The 23,090-nt window shown below is 42.9% G+C and overlaps 1 protein-coding gene across 1 annotated transcript; it reads right to left on the bottom strand.

Moving 5' to 3' along the window:
• Positions 1–7,228: 7,228 nt before the first annotated feature.
• LOC132900210 (sodium-dependent phosphate transport protein 2B-like) lies at positions 7,229–9,720 on the bottom strand. Its single transcript, XM_060942236.1, has 2 exons — positions 9,710–9,720; positions 7,229–8,702 (listed from the first exon to the last, which is right to left on the bottom strand). The coding sequence occupies exons 1-2, from the start codon at positions 9,718–9,720 to the stop codon at positions 7,229–7,231; spliced, it is 1,485 nt and encodes a 494-aa protein (XP_060798219.1).
• Positions 9,721–23,090: the final 13,370 nt, after the last annotated feature.

Below are 23,090 nucleotides of genomic sequence, written 5' to 3'. Positions count from 1 at the left end.
TCCGTGCCTACTCATTCAAGCCCTGAACTAGGTGTCCTTCTACATACTCTAGACATACTCCAGACATCCTAAATATACGAGATACATCCCAGATATAAATGCTTTGTCTGTTTTGAATACTTTATATACGAGATGCATATGCTTACATCCTTTCTATTTCCGTGCTACTAACGATGAATAGACGTTTCATGTACCTTATCTTTCCTCCCTCTTTCCGTTTTCAGCTGCAGCGGATGTGAGTTGCGAGGATGCCCAGAGGATGCAGAGAGGATACAGCAGATGTTTAACGGATGATAACGGACATAGAACGTTTGTTGCTCGTATATGTCGCGGATTTACATCGTACACGGCGGAAAGTTCATCCGTTCTAAAAGTTTTGTGCAGCTCAAAACTTTTTGCGCGGATGAAATCACAGTGGACGGATGCTCGATGGATAGAGCGTATGAAGCACGTATGCAATGAGTACACAACGGATGCATAGCGTTTTCCAACGGATGGCAAAGATTTTTTTACGTTTTACATCCGTAAGTGCAGTGGGACCGGGCCTTAATCGGGAAGTTACGCTGCACGTGATCAAGTTACTCTCGAAGTTACCCTGGTAAGCCAGAAAACCCGCTTCGTAGTACAGGCCCAGGTGTAGTTTGTTTTATGTATGTACTTGCATAGATGTGTACTTGGTCTTCCAATATGGCGACTACCGAAATCTCGCGGCGCGATGACGTCATGCGGGATCCCTCTATACTGAGGAGGAAGGGAAAACTGAGCCGAGGCGCCATTTTGAATCCTCATTCATGGCTGTAACGCAAATTGCTTCCTCCTCAGTAATTTTTTTTTTTTACAGTGTTTAATTTTGCATTTCCAAAGGTTTCAGGCTTTTTTGGCTTCGCTGAATTGTTCAGCTAATTTTATTTTAAATATCCAGCAAACAGAAATATACTGTTTCACAGCTCAGCAGGACAGACATGGCCAGTTCCAGTGGGCAACAAGACATTGCGCTTGTAAGTATTTTTTTAAGTATTTAATTTCTTAAAATAAAATTATGTAATTAAAAAACCCACCTGTTTGGAGCTAGCTCGCTATTTCAACTGATAAGTTTACTGATGAGCCACTTCGCTAATTAGCAGGCTGTAATTTTATTAACCATTAAATAAATATGTGGTTAAAACTAATTGGTGATTTAATCCAGTTATTATTGAGGAAATCTTCATTTATTGAGGCTGCTGGACTCTGGGACTGGAGTTCACATTACACTCGGAGCTACTTCATTCTTTTCCCTGGAATAACCTACATTTTTTTTTTTATTTCTCTGCTTTTTTTAAACAGCAAAGTAAATATTTTCCTGAAAGTCTATTAGTTTGTTCACTGTAAAGTGTCTCTTTATTGTGATATCTAATGTAAAACTTCCAGTTCGTACTCATCACTCCGGGTTTTTCGTTAAAGGTGAGCGATATGACCAAAATATTGTATCGCAGTGTTTTCCCCAGAAAAAAATTAAAGCCCTAAATTCTGGCATGATAATACACAGGCAATTGAGCGCCAAAGGTGCGAAGGGGGCATGGTCCCCCCAGAAACATTTTTGAAAATAGATGCTCTCAGGTGCATTTTCAGGGTCTCTGAGAGGCAAGGGTGTAGAATTGGCATGGACGGAAGTGACGTGTCCCCACCAATATCCAGCGATTATTGAATTGTCCCCACCAATAATTTCCCTCAACCCCCCATCTGTCAATGTCTAATTCACCTAGAGGTGCAGAAAGGGTTAAATCAGAGAGAGTTGGTTAAATCACGTTCTCTACTGGAGTCTTACCTCGGTTACACATTATAGTTAGTGTGATTGGCTGTGCGTTTCCCGAGCTGTCATGTGAGACTCTGTAGTCACGTTTGGTTGTTAGCAGCGCCAAAACTGGGTAGACCACCAGCGGGATTTACTGTGTAAGACTCAGGTGCAACGTGACACACGGGTGTCATAAGCGAGTACGGATAGCAGTGAAAAAGAAGAAAGTGGACATAAGGACCTACTTCTCAAAAGAAACCTGTGAGTTACTTAGGCTACATCCACACGACAACGGCAACGAGATTTTTTTTTTTTTAAATATCACGTCCACATGGGCAACGGATCAGTATCAGGTACATATGGCAACGCAACGCTTGCTGAAAACAATGCAATACACATGCCACACCTCTACGTGCGCTGTAAGACGGTCCCATCGGAGACACCAGGCTATCCTTAAAAAAAAAAAAAAAAAAAATCCATTTCCTGTCCACCGGGTGGGCAAAAAAAAATTTGTCGGGAGGGAGGGATTTTTTATTTTTATTTTTTTTATGGATGGATAAGAAATCGCAATGCTGTGTTTGCTTTTTCTTTCAGTACTTTTTTTTTATTACAAAAGCAGACACATTTAATAAAATGACAGTTAAATCAACTGAAACTTGTACAAAAACTTTAAGTTAGCATTTTAAATGCTGACTGCAACATTTGCAAAACTTTTACAAAGGTACTTAAAATGTCCGACACACGGACTTTTTGTAGTTCTAAATCGACCATTAGGCCTAGTTCGGATGAAATTACACTATTAAAATGATCACTGAATGATTTGTTTTTCTGAATCTTTACTATTTTGTTGTTCGCTAGAATGCCATTTTGCGATTTCACACTTAAGCAAGTGTTTGAAAACTCCGGATCTCCTCCTTTCATGGTGGCTGCCATTTTTTTGTGCCGTACGGCACATGCGCAGAGCTGATTCGACAGGGCTTTCCACAAGCGCCGGCTGCCGGCCACACAATTAAGTCCAGCTGGCTACTTTAATGACTATTTTTGTAGCCCACAGGCTCTAAATATTAATTTTCGATTTTAATAAAATTAAATGTTTATCTAACGGACTGACAATAACGTCAAACTGAACCGTTGATCAAGGGAGAGTAACTCATCCGCGCCCCGACATGCGGTGTGCGCGCGCACTCGGTGCATGCTCAGCTGCGTGAATGTCATGCACTGAAAATAAGAGATTTACAAGCCAGGAACGCCTCATGATGCAATACGCAAGAAAAGAAATGATTTACTGCCATTTTATTTTGTATTTGAGTAAAGTGAATAAATAAATGGTCTGTGGAAAATACACTTAACCCTGGGAACTGCGTGCACAGGAGTTTACTCCCCCCCCGGCTACTTATTTGTCATGGCTGGCTAGTATGAGCCTTAGTGGAAAGCCCTGGGAATGCGTAAATGTCAAGTTCGATTTTAGATTTACGAACCCGAAAAAAAAAATGTTGAAAAACCGCCGTTAAAAAAAAAAAATTTCACCCGCACAAACAGCACTCACCTGGCCCGTGGACCGGAAACAGAACATTTTTTAATAATGGCCCCAGAACAATAGAAGTACGACGCATGCGCTGCCTTCTACCCGGCGTCATAGACATATAAACATAGACGCCGCATTGAGCTGGTGGCCCGTTGCTGGGATACGTCAGAGTGTCCGCCATATTGGATGTGGCAAATCTTCCCCATAAACCAATGCAAGTAAATGGACTGAACTTCATAAAGCCCCTTTCTACAATGTTTAACTTGATGCCTTTTATTCACCCATTAAGACACACACGTATATATTTGGGAAACAAACAGGCATCAAAACAATATATATAACTTTTAATGTGATGGTTATAAATAGTGTGCGAAATACCTGTCAATATTCCGTGGGAGGTGTGACCTAAATTTCCTCAACATGCAGCAGGCCTATACTGGAATCAAGCGATCGGAAACTTTTTTTTTTATTCCGCTGCTACTATCGTAGGCTACTAACGATATCTACACATCAAGGCATGTTTTGGAGCTCAGCGGGGATCGTGTAGAATAATGTGCTGTGCTTACGCTGCTGAAGCTGTGCCGTGCCGTCTCCGCATCACTTTCATTAAATGCCGTGCAGATAGGCTATACAATGTCTCCAAAAACAATTTTTGCAATATACAGTGCTATATGGAAAAAAATTCAATTAAACCATATTACAATGGGATTGCTCCATGTGATTGCTTCACAGTCTGACATGCTTCCAATCTCTTCTATTTTTGAATGTGCCATCACCATCTGACAGCTGGTGGTGAAATTGGTTGGGTGGGCTATGAAATAAATTATAAATTTATTTATAAATTGTTTGGAGACAGGTTTCACCGAGCGGCTATTATGCGCGAGACTTCATATTAGCCACAAAGTCAGAAAAATCTGTTCGTAAAATTACATTATAATGACCAAATACAATGAAAAGTATTTTTCCAGTCTCACCTGTGAAAGGTAATCCCATGTGATCTCGTTTGGACGGTAAACCTGTTGGTACAGTTAAACGCAGCACATGAATGAGGCATCTTTATTCTCCGCTTTGCCCCATCCAATATGGCGGCGAGGATGACGTATGATTCTACGCGGAAGGCGGCGTCTATGTTTATATGTCTATGCCCGGCGTGAAGCACTCAGTCATGTGGTTGTGATGTCATCGTAAACAAATCCGTTCTACTCATCCAGACGACTTCGCAACGGCGCCGTTGCCAGATCTTTCCACTCTGGAACCCGTTCTCAAAAGATTTCGTCTTGGGGCACCCAAAACGCCGGTGCCGTGTGGACGCCAGGCCGAAAGGATAAACAATTTTATCAGATTCACCTGAATCCGTTGCTGTGTGGACAGGGCCTTAAAGTCATGTTCGCTAATGAACTGAGTCTAATAACGTGGCAAGGCTTTGTCGTACAGCATAACGTTACATACAGCAGATCGTCAGTCATGTCAGCTATGATGAATAACATGGTTTGGAAACCAACTACACAATAAATTGCCAACTGTCAGTTCTGTTAAAGTCTCACAGAGTACTGTAGCATGTCTAACTTCGGTTGAAACTCTGTGTCAGAGAAAACTGCAGCCTTGTGCAAGGATATTAGTCCTATGTCAGGCTAGCCCTTTAATACGTGATGCTTTAGAGTGGGTACATGATCTGGGGTCATTAAGCAAACAATCTGGAAAATTCAAAGCTATATTTTCAGCGATAGCAGCAGAATCAGAGGGACCATTAGCATCACTCAGACCACTCTGCCCAACCAGGTGCACAGTACGGGGAAATGCTATCAAGGCAGTGCTGTCTCAGTATGACAGTGTTTTGACTAGCTTAGAGGAGATGGCAGCAACTGGATCTAGCACAAGTGCAAGGGCAAATGGATTGCATGAGACGTTTGAAAAGGGCAAAACAGTGCTTGGACTTCTTTTGGCCTTGGAAGTTATTGAGGAGTTAGAATGTCTGAACAAGTCCCTGCAGAAACGGATTGCAACTATTGCAGGAATGAGAAGCTCAATAGAGTGTGTCCGATCCACTCTGCAGTTGAAAAGAAATGAAGAAAGATTTCACGAGACTTTTGATAAAGCAATGGAAATGGTGGACTCCCTTGGCATCGAGCCCATTCAGATTCCTTACCAGAGACGGCCACCAAAACGATACACTGGCAGGGCTAGCCAGCACACTCCCAAGTCACCTGAGGAGCATTACAGAGCAGAGTTTTACAAAGTGCTGGATAGTGTTGATGTTCAGTTTCAGGAGAGGTTCAACCAACCAGATCTAGGTGTCTTGCAGAAGCTGGAAGAAATTCTGCTCACTGGAGAGGTGGAGGGCATTGTTGATCAGTACCCAGAAATTAACAGGGAGAGCCTAAAAGCTCAGCTAGCCATGTTCAGATCTAAATATACCTTTACATCTAATACAGAAGTGGCTACTATCTTGAGGGGAATGCCAGTGGAGGTGAGGGGTCTATTTGATCAAGTCAAAAGCCTTGTCAGGCTGCTTTTGTTAGGGTTTTGCTGGGATTCGAACCTGGTTCGCTGGTGTGATAATCCAGCAAACCCCCACTAGGCCACCAGGGGGATGACTCAAGTGCAGAGGCGTGAGGCGGAAGTAGAAAAGTATCAAAAAGGTTTATTAACAATATTTACAGTCCAAAAAAAACGCTCAGAAGATAAAGGGAAAAATGAAAAATATCCAAAAGTTCAAAGTCCAAAAATAAGGCAAAAAATGCAAATGCTCAGAAGATCTCAAAAATGGTAAATACAAAATTCAAAAAGGTCCAAAAAGAAAGCAAAGTACAAAAAACACAAAGACACAGGCAAGGAACATGGAACAAGCACTAACAGGCATAGCATAGGAAAAAGACTCCGTGACAAGGGAACAAACAGAGGGGTATTTATACACGCACTAATTAAGGAACAGGGCGGGGCAGGAAACAGGCAATGAAGACAAACACAAACAGTGGCGGCCTCTAGAGGCCAAAACAAACATGACAAGATGGAAATAACAGTGGCCTCTAGAGGCCAAAACAGTCCCAGTCCTAAGGCTGCTGGGCCATAGAAGGTTCACGCTGCACGCTACATGCTACACGTTCACGTGAAGAACCGGACCCTGGGCCATTAAACTTCATGCTTGGATGTTCACGTGTTGCGTCTGTTCTACTTTGACCGAGTAACCAACAATATGGACTCTTTGGATGACTACGATTGCCTCATTCTGCTTTTACTGAGACAGAGGAAGAGAAAAAGGAACAGAATTTGGAGCCGAGAACACTTCCTTCTGAGAGAAACCCGTGGTGAATTTCACCGAACATTCTATAATCTGCTTGACAATCCCGATGAAGAACTATTTTTCAATTATACCATTCAATTATATTTTTTCTGAAGTTTTCCCCTGAAAGCATAGAGTTATCTCCCTAGACCCGTTCTGATTGGCTGGCGCGGCGGTGACCGCATGCATTGACTGGAATTTCCATCTTCACGCCTAGAAAAGTGTGCATGTTCATTTCACGCTTCACGCGTGAAGTGTGCAGCGTGCAGCGTGCAACGTGAACGCCGTTCTATGGCCCAGAGCAAGTCATGCTACGTTTGTCCACTTTTCTTTACACGCGTGTAGCGTGTAGTGTGCAGCATGCAGCGTGCAGCGTGAACCTTCTATGGCCCAGCTGCCTAACAGGATCCTCCCCCTCTAGGAGCGTCTCCTGACGTTCCCAGGGCGATCTGGATGGGCTGAATGGAAGTCCCGGCATAGTCCTTTATCTAGAATGTCCCAGGCAGGGACCCAACAGCGTTCCTCAGGGCCATAGCCCTCCCAAGCTACTAGATATTGAAGCCCGCCGCGGACCCAGCAGGAGTCAAGCAGGCGATGCATTAAATTATACTATATAATAGAGTCCTATAATATCTATATACTTTATTACATGCTACAGATATGTTCCAGACACTGTTTGAATGTGGCTCTTCTCATCGTTCACAGAAAGTGCAGGGTTGTCGTACATCTCCAAGTCTTTCATATTCTTCTCTTCATTGTCTGATTCTCCCTTCTTGCAGCACTTGCAACAACAGCAGCAGTGTGCCCCACAGAAGCCCATCACTCTGGTGACAATACGGTCCCATGGTGTGAGCGAATGCAGCGGCCGGGGAAGGAAGTCCCAAGTGCGCAGCACAGGAACCAGGAAGCGTGGGCAGCGTGACTGCATGATATTCACCACAATCACAAAGACCACCAATGCCACCACGGGCACACCAACCCCCACAAGGACCTGCCAGCCAGCGATGGAGAGCCCCAGCACCGTCAAAGGCATAATGAAGAAGCAAGCAAACAAGTAGATGATGGCAAACCAGCGGTATTTGGCTGTGCGGTTACCCAGTGCTTTAGCCAGCCGGATAGGCACACGTGTGAAAGGAATTGGGTACCACAACATTATGCCAAAGATGTTGAAGAAATGGCAAAGAGAGATCTGTAGAGAGTTGGCAAGCGTCTCTCCAGGACTTGCCATGGCGGCAAGAATAGCAGTTGTTGTTGTCCCAATATTGGAGCCAAGCGTAAGGGGATAGACTCGTTCAATGCTAATGACACCAATACCGACAAGAGGTGTAATGGCGGAGGTGAAGACTGAACTGCTTTGCACGATGAAGGTCATTCCTGCCCCCACCAAGATAGCGAGGTAACCAGTGACCCATCCAAATGGAAAGGGGAAATCTGTGTTGAGCACCTTCTTAATGACGACAGCCACCTGACCCTTGAGCATGGAGTTGAGCAGCTTGACGATGAGAATGAGGCATGTACAGAGCACCAGCAGGGACAGAGCTAGCAGGATCAGTCCCACAGCCAAGTCAGGCAGATTTGCTGATGCAAAGAGATGACTACATTTCTCTAAGTTCTTGGTCTGTGTTATGTTCTTCTGTGTCCATGTCTGGTTGCCCACTATCCAGCATGGGACACCAACTGTACAGTTTGCTTCTCCAGGAACATTCTCCAGACTTATGACTTTCTCCTTTTTGCACCATATCTTGATCAGGCTTTTGTTTCGAGCAGTGGGATCACCAGTGGCTATGGCACTGATGACAGAGCTGTCCAGCTCAATGATGTTCTTGGTGAGTGGTTCAGTGATGACTTTGAGCAAGTCTGGGGCATCCTGGCCTGTCTTGATTTGGAATGAGTCAATGAGGCATTTGGTGAGCTTGTACAAGACACCAGTGGCTGCTTCCAGAGGCAGCAACACCAACACAGACAGCCAGTTAAAAAAGTCATGTACTATGGCTCCTGCAAATGCCCTGCGGAACTCGTTACGGTCTCCAGCCTGCATCACAGCCACGATGGTATTGGTGATGGAGATACCGATGTTAGCACCCATAATGATAGGCACTGCTGACTGCACATCCAGTACTGGTTCGCTGGTGTGATAATCCAGCAAACCCCCACTAGGCCACCAGGGGGATGACTCAAGTGCAGAGGCGTGAGGCGGAAGTAGAAAAGTATCAAAAAGGTTTATTAACGATATTTACAGTCCAAAAAGTATAATCCAAAAAAAACGCTCAGAAGATAAAGGGAAAAATAAAAAATATCCAAAAGTTCAAAGCCCAAAAATAAGAAAAGGCAAAACTGCAAACGCTCAGATGATCTCAAAAATGGTAAATACAAAATTTAAAAAGGTCCAAAAAGAAAGCAAAGAACAAAAAACACAAAGACATAGGCAAGGAACATGGAACAGCGGGAACTAGTACTAACAGGCATAGCATAGGAAAAAGACTCCATGACAAGGGACCAAACAGAGGGGTATTTATACACACACTAATTAAGGAACAGGGCGGGGCAGGAAACAGGCAATGAAGACGAACACAAACACAGTGGCGGCCTCTAGAGGCCAAAACAAACATGACAAGATGGAAATAACAGCGGCCTCTAGAGGCCAAAACAGTCCCAGTCCTAACAGCTTTTGGTCATCCCTGTATTGTCAGCCAGAGGTGGAAAAACCGGGTGCAGAAAGTAAAAACCCTGCCACATTTTTGCTCCAGCCAATTCAATGAACCAGCTGATCCTAATTACCACATCCCCTAAGCCAGGTTGATGAGCTAATTGGTGAAATCACCTGTGTTGAGAGCACAGGCAGAAGGAAAACCTAAGCAGGACTTTTACTTTGTCAATCCAGTTTTTCCACCTCTGTTGTCAGCTGAGGCTGAAAGAAGCTTCAGCGCTCTCAGAAGACTAAAAACATGGCTAACGTCAACAATGACCCAAGTGAGATTAAACAATGCTGCTGTATGCCATGTCCACCAGGACAGACTGGACAGTATAGATATAAAAGAAATATGCCAGCAGTTTATCTCAGTTAACGAGAGGCGAAGGCATGTGTTTGACTCCTTCACATAGGAGCTGTGAACACTGAGCTGTTGTGGGGTACCAGTAGTCCATGTCTGTTGTGGTAACAGTAGTTCATGTTTAAAAATCATAGCTTACTGATTTAAAAGGGGCAATAGCATGTGCCTAAAAATGTATACAAGTTCACAGAGAGACTACTGAAATACTTTTTATTCTGTGATAATGTTCCCTACTTTTATCAATGCTAATTTATAAAAGATGTCAATTGCACTATGGCTGAAGTAATGTTGATAAGCCTTTAGATGTAAACTCACTGTTTGAAACGGGCTGAAATGAGCCTATGTCTTCCAGTTTAATTGAGACATTGAGAAAGAATTTATTTTTTTCTGGAATTTTTACTTTGGTTTTGTGGACAACAGCATCAGGTTATGCAGTGCTCCATGTATTCGTGGCAACGCTATCTGAAAATATGTCTTGTACTTTCATTGACACATTGAGAGCGATGTTTTTTCTGTGATTACTTGGGCTACTTGATTACTTTGTTGGTTTTGTGGAGGTTATGCAGTGCTCCAGCTACTTTTATTATTGTATAAAAACTTTAATTTGCACTGTGGCAGAAGTAAACTGAATTCTAAACAACTTGTTTGTCAGTCACTGGTTTAATATTAATTAATGAGTTAAAGTATGAATTATGTAGAATTGCAAGTACGTAGAACAGCATATGTTATATGTAGTCAGTCATTTATTGTTCTATCATGGAGCAGAGATGGAGATGGATTGGTGGTTGGGGGGGTAGATCAGGGATGTGATTTTTCCGCGAATTTGCGGAATTCCGCTTTTTTCACCTCAAAATTTAAAAAAAATTTTTTTTCCAATTTTTCGCTCAAAAATCCGCATTCATATCCTATTCGTTCCGACTTTCACTAATTCCGTCATTGAGATGAAACGAGGTACGTGATTGGCCCATCGCTCTGTAACAACCAATGAACGCGCTTGTTAGGTAGCTGTACGTAAGCTCGCTTCAAACAAAGAGTTGAAAGATGGCAGCCTCCGTGCTCGAGCGTAAAGATGCACCTGATCATCAGTTTGGTGTGTGTTTTTAAAGTAAATATACATGGGGAAGAAGAAAAAGCAACCCAGCTCATTTCTTTCCCCATAATAAGCCTGTGAGCGGTGATGGTGTCACTGCACGTGCGACGGAGTGACGAAGGTTGCCGTGGCAACGGGGCCTCATGCCATTTGTTGCTTCCTGGATGCGCATGCGCACGCTATGAAAGCTGTGGCGAAAAGGTTAGCATCGGAGGCTAAACCTTCTGAGGAGAAAAGAAGGGGCGGTTTTTATTTCAGTTTGTTTTAGTTACGTCCGAAGAAACAGCAGTTTAAATCACGGCTCTAGTTTACAAATCAAAATGGTCACTCAGTGAAAACAAAATAAAAGCTAGAGAGAGGGGGAGTGGTGTAGAGAGAGGGGGAGTGGTGTAGAGAGAGGGGGAGTGGTGGGAGTTTAACCCGGGAAAGTGAGTCTGTGAGGCGGCAGTGATGCTTGACCCCTCCCCCCTCCCGCCTCCTCTCACTTTACCTCAGAGTCTCTGCCAACTTCATCACAGATTATTTCACCTTTTTCACTCGAAGTTAGTTTTAATTTTCGCTCAAAACTTTTCCCACAGCGTGGATGTAAGGTAATTATACACAATTTTGATTTGATTATTCAATATTAAAATGTTAGTGCAAATAATACATACTTGCCAACTTTTCAAAATTCTCATGAGGGAGAAAAGTGTATGAAAGACATTTTCAATTGGCCGAGGGTCTGATGCGCGGTTGAAATGATAAAAACAGTGGATCCCAATTAATTGCAAACACATTTTTTGTGGATGTTGTTTAGTGAAAAAGTGATTTTTATTCTTGCATATGAAAATCCTCAAGTGAGTGAACACTGTACAGTTCTGTATATGAGTCAATTTCACAGAAAACTTTTTTTTTTGTCCGGATGTGTTTTGTTTACATTTTGAGATTTCTAAAACCTTTTTATGGTCTCATATGATAAAACATTATCAGTTCTACCTTGCATTTCAAAATTTGACTACTTTGGTTCATAAATGTGTATTTTGTAGCAAATTTTAGGGTTGAAAATGAGCAAAAATGGCTGTCCCACTAGAGGTCTGCGCGGGTCGGATTTTTCAGTCCCGCTTCCGCCCGCGCCCGCATTGTGTAGTCCCACTCCCCCCCGCACCCGCAAAGAATTATGATTTTCAGTCCCGCTCCCGCCCGCGCCCACAAAAAAATTATGATTTTCAGTCCCGCCCGCGCCTGCCATATTTTGTCCCGCTCCTGCCCGCAAATCCCGCATGATGCAGACGTCCGCGTTATTTCTCAGTAAAGTTCTTGTCTTGACACAGCGTGATGGTGCCCCGCCCCCTACTTTGAGTGGATTTGAGCATAAATATCTACAGCTCACGTTTGTTATTGTTTACCTTGTTTTTGAATTCAGCATGTAGTATCTCTAATAATAATAATTAGTGCTGTCAAATGATTAAAATATTTAATCGCAAATCACATATTTTTATCACATGAAAAACCATTGTAATTCTCTGATCAGCATAAAAAAGTGAATGGGCTTGCTTTGTACCAATGTGTGTTTTTGTTTTTTTATTGCAAAGCAGAGCTAGTAAAAGAAATGAATTAATTTACTGCTTGCGTTAGTCTACAACTTTAATCAGAGAGACATGTTACACAGTGACGGTAGGCTTGACTCAATGCTATCCCAGAAATCCTTCCTGTAATATGCAAATTTGGCCGCCTCTGATTGGACAGCCAAATTTGCATATTACAGGAAGGATTTCTGGGATAGCATTGAGTCAAGCCTACCGTCACTGTGCAGCGCTCGAAACTAACGGTGTCCCGATGTCCCGGGGACCATAAAAAATGTCATCGGGACACAAAATTATCATATCTGGGACAATCCTGGGACAATGGAAAAAAACAGATCTAGAAAAAAAGTTCTACATTAATATTATTTACAAAGCCGTAACACATACGTAGACATTCACCTAATTTGTCAATTTTAATTTTAAAACGTTAACAGCGAAAAATACATAGTAGCTACACTTTCGATGCACCTGCATCCGTAGGCTACAGAGCAGCGCATTCTGTTCTAGAATCTTCGGCCGGTGTCCGCATTATATGGACTTGGAATGGAATTGCTACCGCACACGCTGCGCCGACTCTTGCCAGAACAAAAACGCTTAAGTGGTTGAAGCGGACCGACCGCGGGGAAGAAACTGAAAGCCCAGACATAACGTCTCCGGGACCTTCAGGATCCAAAGTGTCATCGCCTGGTCTGCAGGCAACGCTAGCAACTGAATGAACTTAATGAACACTGTTAGACACGTTATAAAATACAACAGGAATGATGTGGATGATATTGACGGAAGATACCGTTCAACAGAATAAGTGAGTTTTCTTGGTGTCTTTCTAGTTCAGAAAGTTTAGTCAGTCGGCAGCACAACTAGGCTCGGACCTGCCACTATGTTGATGTTGCTAACATTTGCACCCACGTTTCGGCAGCGAAAGTTCATAAAAATGGATAACGGAAAGTTCATAAAAATGGATAACGGTAATGGATAACGGAAAGTTCATAAAAATGGATAACGGTAATGGTGAAAATGATAAGTTGGCCTTATAAGTGCCAACAGATATTCAAGGTATAAGTAGATGAAATGAACATAAAAGGGGTCTTATTTTCAACTAAAGTGTGCTGCAGATGTAGGGAGTTGAAACATTTTCTGAATGAGCTAGTTGGCCCCTTTAAATAAACGGGTATCTATTCATACAGTGAGATCGCCAAAGTTTAATAAACTGAAAATGCAATAACTGTAATTTTGAAGTAGATGATGTATAGGACATGTGTCGCTTGTGTCTTGTGACTTATTGTAAAAATGATATAAAGGGTTCAAAATCGCATAGTTACAAATATAATAGTAACTTCATATGATGGGCGGCACGGTGGTGTAGTGGTTAGCGCTGTCACCTCACAGCAAGAAGGTCCGGGTTCGAGCCCCGTGGCCGGCGAGGGCCTTTCTGTGCGGAGTTTGCATGTTCTCCCCGTGTCCGCGTGGGTTTCCTCCGGGTGCTCCGGTTTCCCCCACAGTCCAAAGACATGCAGGTTAGGTTAACTGGTGACTCTAAATTGACCGTAGGTGTGAATGTGAGTGTGAATGGTTGTCTGTGTCTATGTGTCAGCTGTGATGACCTGGCGACCGCCTTTCGCCCGTGGTCAGCTGGGATGGGCTCCGGCTTGCCTGCGACCCTGTAGGGCAGGATAAAGCGGCTAGAGATAATGAGATGAGATGAGACTTCATATGATAATATTAACCACTGGTTATTTCAGAGAGGAAAGAAATGGGGACACTATTGCTTCCATTCAGGACAATACAACACAGAATTCGGGACCACTGGGGGACACAAAGAAAAAAAGTTAATTTCGAGCCCTGACTGTGTAATCTGTCTCTCTGATTAAAGTTGTAGACTAACGCAACAAGTAAATCAATTCACTCATGAGTCTCTTGCTAGGTGGGTGTGAACTGTGAGTCATTAAAGTGATCAATGGCAAGTTTAAGATGCCGTTTCTCACTCAATCTGGCAATCTGACTTTCTCTGCAAATTTAGACATCTTAAAATGTTTTTATTAATGCCAAATAAAATATCCAGCACAAATTATGTATGATAGACATAAATTAATAATTTATACATTTTATTTCAAGCACGTTTTTAGTTAGCGGGACTGCAGCTTATCACCACACCCTCGCGCCGCATATGTGCGCTCCCGCCCGCGCGCGCATATGTGCGCTCCCGCCCGCGCGCGCATATGTGCGCTCCCGCCCGCGCGCGCATATGGGCGCTCCCGCCCGCAATGAGCTTTCAAAATTTGTCCCGCGCCGCACTGCTTTGCGGCGGGTCCCGCGGGAGTGCAGGGCTCTATGTCCCACTGAAAAGAGACTTTTTTTTTTTTCAGACATGATTCTTAATGTTAGACAAAGGTGGAATTGAAACTTTTTCATGTTCAACGACAAGACTGTGGAAACCACAATGGACATATGATGTCACAAATTGAAAATGCCATTAAGAAAAGATATTTTTCGATTTTTTGTTAATTTTTGTACCTGTCCCAGAGGTTTGTCAGTTCTGTTACCGTGATTAATCACATAACAAAAATAAATGCTCCCAAAAGCTATTATTGAAATTATTTGTTGCCAACGATCTACATATTCTCACCTTTTATATGGATGGCAGAATGAACTGAATCAGAATATTTACTTAATTTCAGTTTTGGTAAGTAGTCTATGCATGACTAATTTTTTTGTGTCAATCCTGTTACCCTATGTAGTGAAAATTCATTATGTCTGATAATTATAACTATTCTTTTAAGTTCGTTTCTTAAGACACGTATTTTTAAGTATGTTACCTTGCTTGTTGACAGTTTCGGCGAACATAGAGTAACATCAGCTGATAAGGCACGTCACCACTCGACATCTGGTGACTGTTTTGAAGAAGGCGGAAGTGTTCGCCGAAACTGTCAACAAGCGAGGTAACATACTTAAAAATACGTGTCTTAAGAAACGAACTTAAAAGAATCCTGTTACCCTGTCTAAACGGGGTGTGCAGTAACTTAATCAAATATCAGAAGTTGCCATACATAAGAAGCAAACCGGGAGACTACCAGGAGCAATAGAGTTTAATAAATAATGGTGGATGAATGCTTATGTTGCATCATGTTTGTTTGAAAAGGCACATTTAGGTATGTTCAACTTCTACAGTAATTGAAAGTATAGATTTTGTTTTTCCTTATACAATTTTCTATTTATTCTAATGCAGATTATTTAATTTAGAATTACATTTTTAGGTTTCATGTTTTGGCTTTTTGTCAGTTAAGAATCATTGAATTTACTACAGGGGCTCAGAGTTGCATGTTGACCATTAAATTGGCTTGAATTTGTTAATCATGACAAGTTTTTTCTTGTGTGTTTGCTTGCCATTTTAGTACAATTTAAGTCAGAAAACCCCAGAACCCAGGAGCTTCGGGGGGCTTCGCCCTCCCTTGTCCCCCCACTAGGGCACTGCCCTGGACCAGCTGGGGGCCTGCGGCCCCCAGACCCCCGGCTAAAATTTTCAGATAATTTCACCAGCCCCAAATCACATCCCTGATCGTTGGAAAATTGAATCGTGAAGCCAATAACCATCTCATCTCATTATCTCTAGCCGCTTCATCCTGTTCTACAGGGTTGCAGGCAAGCTGGAGCCTATCCCAGCTGACTACGGGCGAAAGGCAGGGTACACCCTGGACAAGTCGCCAGGTCATCACAGGGCTGACACATAGACACAGACAACCATTCACACTCACATTCACACCTACGGTCAATTTAGAGTCACCAGTTAACCTAACCTGCATGTCTTTGGACTGTGGGGGAAACCGGAGCACCCGGAGGAAACCCACGCGGACACGGGGAGAACATGCAAACTCCACACAGAAAGGCCCTCGCCAGCTACGGGGCTCGAACCCAGACTTTCTTGCTGTGAGGCGACAGCGCTAACCACTACACCACCGTGCCGCCCTTTCTGTAAAATAAATGGGGAAAAAATTGTGTCCCTCTGACACTTTCATGAAGTTTAATGACGTGGAGTTTGGTGTAACTGAGCCTTAAAGATGCAAAACATACATAGCTCTAGATTCACACCAAAGTCTGACTTTTTCCTCCATCATTGTAGCTCTGGCTAGAGCTGTGTGACCTCATCTCCCAGAACCCAGACAAGGTGACCTTGCTGAATGTCGACATCATCATCCGTAATGGCCTCACCCGCTTCCCGAACCAGGCTGGCAAGCTGTGGTGCTCTCTGGCCAATTACTACATCAACAGCAAACTCTTCAAAAAGGTATTTTATTCTCTGCTCCACTCAGCCACATGGTCATCAAACCCCAAAACCCACAATCCTTTTGTTTACCTTGTCATGTGTTTGGTATGTCCAGGCGTGTGACGTGTACAAAGAGGCGATTCAGACTGTCGTCACTGTACAAGACTTCAGTCAGGTGTTCGACACGTACATCAACTTTGAAGAAAAAATGATCAAGGCCAGGATGGAGACCATATCCGAGATGGGACAAGATGAAGACAGGAAGAACGTCATAGAAAATGTCGCGTTGTTGCGATGAATCATACAGATGTTTTGACAGATGTTGTCACGTCCTTGCTGTAGATGACACTGGTCTGCCGTTGTTCTTGGCCTGGTTCATGCAGCTGACGTGCCGGCCGCTCTTATTGAACAGCGCGATGCTGTGGCTGAACCCACACAACGTCCACGAGTGGCATGAGAGAGTCAAACTCTGCGAAGGCAGCCCTCAACAGGTGAGAGGAGAGGGGTTTTTTTGTCTTAAAGAAATAAGTGAATTGGTAAATGCAGATGATGATCTCTATCTTGAACTCCAAGAAGACGAAGGAGGTGATCTTGGACTTCAGGCGGCGTGGCCAAGGTGACCACCCTCCCCACCATCAGCATTGGAGGGGAGTCAGTGGAGGTGGTGCAGAGCTTTAGGTTCCTGGGAGTTTACATAAGCCAGGACCTGTCACGGGCCACCAACACCTCGGCAATAGCCAAAAAGGGGGCCCAAAGGCTGCACTTCCTGCGGACACTGAAGAAGGCCCAATTACCACAAAACCTGCTCATCAATTTCTACCACTGCACCGTTGAATCAGTCATTACATACTGCATTACATCATGGTACTCCAACTGCACCTCCGATAACAAGAAGACGCTACAGCGCATCATTAAAACGGCACAGCGGATCATTGGCAGTCAACTCCCCACACTTGAGGAGATCCATCACACACGCTGCACAAACAGAGCAATAAACATACTGAAGGATCACACACACCCCGGTCACAGGCCCTTCACCATGCTGCCATCTGGCAGACGCTTCAGGACGCTGCGCAGCCGCACTACAAGACTGAAGAACAGTTTCTATCCTACTGCCATCAGACTTTTGAACTCCATGCATCACCTGCCCCCCCTCATTACTTCAGGATGTGCTGAACTGTGAGATGCCAGTGGTCCCCCCAGGCTGGGAAACCTGGAGGTGTGTGTGTGTGTGCCTGTAGCCGCAGGCTGTGTGCGCGTGTGTGTGGGGTGGGGGTAGGGGGGGATGTCTGTCCAATAGTGTGATCACTGTACTAGGACATTACTGATACTGACCCCTGCTTTCCTGGACTGTGTAATAAGACCCTGTGCATTGGTCTGGGTAACTATACTGCATTCTGTGGCCACAGCTTTGTAATGTAATATGATGACTCACTTGCACCTTACTTATTACTATTTATACCTCTATTTTTAACTTACCAACTGTGTGTGTGTGGGTATGTGTCCCATACCAACATTAATCTACCTCTACTGCGCTGCTAACTTGGTCAGTGAATACCTGAACCCTGCACCTATTTATTATTTATCTTAATTTTATATCACTTCCAACCTTACCAGTACATTTGATTGTATATATTTATTGTGTATCTTATATATATATATATATATATATATATATATATATATATATATATATATATATATTTATTTATTTATTTATTTTTTTAAATATTGATGTACAGTACCTATATTGTTTAAACTACTTAATTTACTTATTATTTTATGGGCATCTGTGGGCTGTTTCTAAACGACATCTCACTGTACTTGTATGGTGACAATGAAGTACTACTACTACTACTACTACCTCCTGATAAACTCAGTCTGCTCAGACTTGTTTGGTCACTTCAGCAGTGTTGCAGTGTTGTCAATAACAAGTCATGGTCATCTCCATCACTCATAATATTAAAATAATATTGGTTGACTTTTTTCATGGTATATCAGATATATAGAGTCTGTGACTTGTTCAGTATAATGCTAGCTAAATGGAATATCTCTGATATACCATGAAAAAAAGCCAGCTATTACCATTATTATTATTATTATTATTATTATTATTATTATTATACCTACACCAGAGGAGATTTATTTTCATTCTAGTAAATAAATAAAGGAGCCAACCATGTAGTGTGGTTAAAAAAAAAAAAAGGTAGTGCCTAACATATACACACCCAGATTGAGTCGATCGTTCGTTTTCTTTGCTTCCTGAACCTTTGTTTTCCTTTCCAAAATCATATTGCATCAGAATTTTCCATAATTACATTATATCACATTACATTAATGGCATTTAGCAGACGCTCTTATCCAGAGTGATGTACAACATACCCAGAGCAGCCTGGGGAGCAATTGGGGGTTAGGTGCCTTGCTTAAAGGCACTTCAGCCATTGCTACTGGTCCAGGGAATCAAACCAGTAACCTTTTGGCCCCAAAGCTGCTTTTCGAACCATTAGGCCATGGCTTCCCCATATCACCTAATTTATGCTTCATCTGAAAGACAAACAAGGTGCCCGAAGTCCTTTAAACTCGTTGGGTGTTTTTTTCCCCCTCCTCCCAAGGTGTGAAATGCACCAGGATCCTTAAATATGTTTACATTTCATGTGGAAGCCTTGCTTTGCTTTGCTTTGCTCTGTGCCAGTTAAACATACTTTTACCTTTTAAATGGATCTATCTTGTGATTACTAATGTGTGTTCTTTGTGTGTAGATAATAAACACCTACACTGAAGCTGTGCAGACCGTGGACCCTCTGAAAGCCACAGGGGAGCCTCACTCTCTCTGGGTCTCCTTCGCCCGCTTCTGCGAGGATAACAAACAGCTGCATGGTGTAAGAAATGAATTCAATTTCCCATTGTGTGCTCAGACTTTCAGCATGGCTTTGTTGATGTCCTTAAGCTAATGTGTGTAACAAATTATTGAATCTCCTTTAAGGCCAGAACCATCTTCGAGAAGGCCACCAAGGTGAACTATAAGCAGGTGCACGAGCTGGCAGCAGTGTGGTGTGAGTACGGAGAGATGGAGTTACGCCAGAGGAACTATGAGCAGGCGTTATACGTGTTCAGGGTGAGACGGTGTTGATCTTAAGCACATTTATGCATGTGTTAAGAGACACATGGTTACGTGACCATCACTATAGCAACAACACATTTCCTCAAAACATCCTTATTCATTCAGTAATGTGTCCTACAAAACAAGTAGCTTTGAAAGATTGCATAAATGCCTGTCCCAAATCCTCATCAAATATGTATAAATTTTTTTAAATATCTTCAAAATATATCACAAGTGTTACTTCATCACAGAGTCCACTGTGCCTCATGATTCAGACACACATCTGCAGAATCTGTACATTTGTTCTTTCTGATTGTGAAAGTAAACAAATGATCAAATAGAAAATCCACCTCAACCCTTCACACACACATTTAATTCAGATCTGGCTCTTCGAATCACTTTACTCAGTCTGATTATTAACAGATTAGACTCTATGCCTCTCTCTTTTTTTCCCTTCTCCTTTATCTTTAAGTTAATAATGGAGGCTTTGTACCATCACCTGACCCCATAGCAATGTTAACTACACCATCATGTTTTCACAGAGGACGCTGTTTTCACAGAGACTTTGTGAAGTATTCTGTCCGGTATGCTGCGGTAGATGGAGCTAAGTGTAAGGAGAGTATTTATTAGCAGGTGTGATATTTAGAAAACTGAAAGCAGAATCAGAAACATGACTACAAAAAAATGTGAGCGTGATGATAACACTTCACGAAGCCTTTGTAAAAACAGTGTCTTTATATGCGCGTGCTGATTGCGTTCAGATCAGTATCGGGTGTTTCCCATAATGACTGGGTCCCAAGAGTGCACACAATGCGCTCTGAAGGATCCCCGAATGTAAATGCACTTTTTAAGTCTCGGCGAAGGTTAGGCTGTGCCGAGCCACTGTGTTGCTTGTTTTCACTTCACTGTATGTGTGTCACGCTGCAGTTCTGAAAGAATAACAGGCTTTCGTCTAAACGGGGGAACAGGGGCGCTGCGCCCTCTTACTCTCGGCGTGCGCCCCCTTACCGACTCCGTGAAAACATCCCAGCAACACCACGTGACAATGTGTCTGATCATCAAATACGTTATAATTGCTCCAAAAATATTCCAATCATAGTAGATACACCGCCAGACGGTGCAAAAACAATCCGAATTGGCGTTTTCCAGACTGAGGCGCCATGTTGTTTAGTTGTTTACTTGTCACGGCTGCTCTCGCAAGATTTGACATGGGTTACATACAAGGTCAGCTGACTTGTAGCGCGAGATTTCTCGAGACTGAATGACCTTTCACCCACCGGCGCGGGAGCTTTTGACAGAAGTAGTTCGAGAGTTGTTTTTGTTGACACTTGGGCATTTAAAGATGTCATCCCGCGGCACGAAGCAGAAGAAAGCCCAAGACTGTCCGGGGCAGAAGATGATTAGGCCAAAAAAAAAAAAAAGTGTGTTTCCGGTAACCCGACCGATTGAGAATTTCCGTGTCGAAATTGCCGACCGTAAAGTTTTTATTACAAATTTCCCTCGATATTTTAGTGTAAGCGGCGTTAGTTTGTCATAATTTTTTGTTTCAACGCATTCAAGTTGTGAAAGAAACGATAAAAAGTAAAATGTTTCGCCACTTCTATCAGCCCTCCTCCATAAACTGAGCCGAGCCGCCATTTTGAATCCTCATTCAAGGCTGTAATGCAAATTGCTTCCTTTGCAGTATACAAGTGCACTTCCATGGCAGGGAAAAACACTACATTTTGCCGCCTATGTAGTCCCCTATTTATACAAATAGGAGTCATTCAGGATTCAGCCATGTTTTTGCTCAACCCAAGTTCTACAGTAGGCTAGGCTGTCTGCTTTTAATGGAAGTAGCCTAGCCTAGGACGTTATTTTCACGTTATTTCTTGATAAGGTGTTTTCACGTTATTACATGAAAATATCATGAAATATCGCTTCCGTAGATCATAACTCGAACTCTCGCGATATTTTTTTTATTCGTTTAAAGATTTAAAACACTTATTTTATTATGATGTGTGGTATAAAGGATTCTGTGCCAAAATACTATTTTGTAAGATGTTTACTTGTGTTAATTTTTTCGAACAAAATAAAAAAAAAATTAAGAAAAAAAAAACTTTCCTACCTACCGACCTTATTTTAGTATTTCATGTTACCGGAAACACACTATTTTTTTTTTTTTTGGCCTTACTTCTTTCTTTTTCAGTGTTGACAGACAATTTGTTACAATTATGTCCCATTGGAGCATTTTTCAAAGGCTTTGCACGGCGGGCGGGGGGGGGACAACCGGCACCATCCCCCCCCCGCTTCGCTCCCTCGCCATGGTGAGCGCCCTCATACTAAATTTTTCTAGAAAAAACCCTGGAAGAATAATAAATTTTTTTTTTTTTTTTAATTCTTACCTTTGTGGAAATGAAGTTAGCATACCATAGGGTTTTTGATCTCTCTAATCGACACAGAGTCCTGCTGAATGGTTCCCCCCCCTCCATTTTCTCTTCTATGTTTAGAAATCTCTGTAGTTTTTTTTCCCCCGATGATGAATTACTTTTGGTAAATTAAAAACTCTGATGTCTTTGTTCCGTTCAGAACGATTTGCACATCAAAAAACGTACCAAAACCTTCCCATACCAATCAATAACAACTAACTTGTCTGAATGAAGCACTACAAGTGTGCCCCCGATCAGGGCAGCATAGTTACCGTTGTTATGGGGTCACATAACAGTGCAAAGCCTGTATACCAACAAAAATTCAGCTTACCTGGACTTAGCCAGAGGAGGAAACTTCCACTTCGAGCTTTACCTCTGACTATTACAAGCACTGACACTGAGGATTCCTTCCTTAAAATGCTGAATAAATTTCTCCTTGCAAAAATTACCATTAACAATTGCACGTTTCTAAATCTGTTTTTTATATGGAACATCCGTCAAACAAGTCCCTGCGCAAGTTATTAATTTGAACGAGCATGTTAAAGGGGGCGGCTCACCTTCCCAGAAGCCTCTGTGCTAAGTGGTGAGTCACCATTTTTGATACCACTGTGTTAACATGTTAATTTGAAAAACACTTGGATCATAAATGGATTAGAAATTGTAATGTCAAATTGAAACTGGGGGCGGCACGGTGGTGTAGTGGTTAGCGCTGTCGCCTCACAGCAAGAAGGTCCTGGGTTCGAGCCCCGGGGCCGGCGAGGGCCTTTCTGTGTGGAGTTTGCATGTTCTCCCCGTGTCCGCGTGGGTTTCCTCCGGGTGCTCCGGTTTCCCCCACAGTCCAAAGACATGCAGGTTAGGTTAACTGGTGACTCTAAATTGACCGTAGGTGTGAATGTGAGTGTGAATGGTTGTCTGTGTCTATGTGTCAGCCCTGTGATGACCTGGCGACTTGTCCAGGGTGTACCCCGCCTTTCGCCCGTAGTCAGCTGGGATAGGCTCCAGCTTGCCTGCGACCCTGTAGAAGGATAAAGCGGCTAGAGATAATG

The sequence above is a fragment of the Neoarius graeffei genome, chromosome 16 (genome assembly GCF_027579695.1).
Source record: "Neoarius graeffei isolate fNeoGra1 chromosome 16, fNeoGra1.pri, whole genome shotgun sequence".
Taxonomy (NCBI): Eukaryota; Metazoa; Chordata; class Actinopteri; order Siluriformes; family Ariidae; genus Neoarius; species Neoarius graeffei.
The sequence above is the reverse complement of the archived record's forward strand: the minus strand, read 5'-3'. Positions and strand labels throughout refer to the sequence as shown.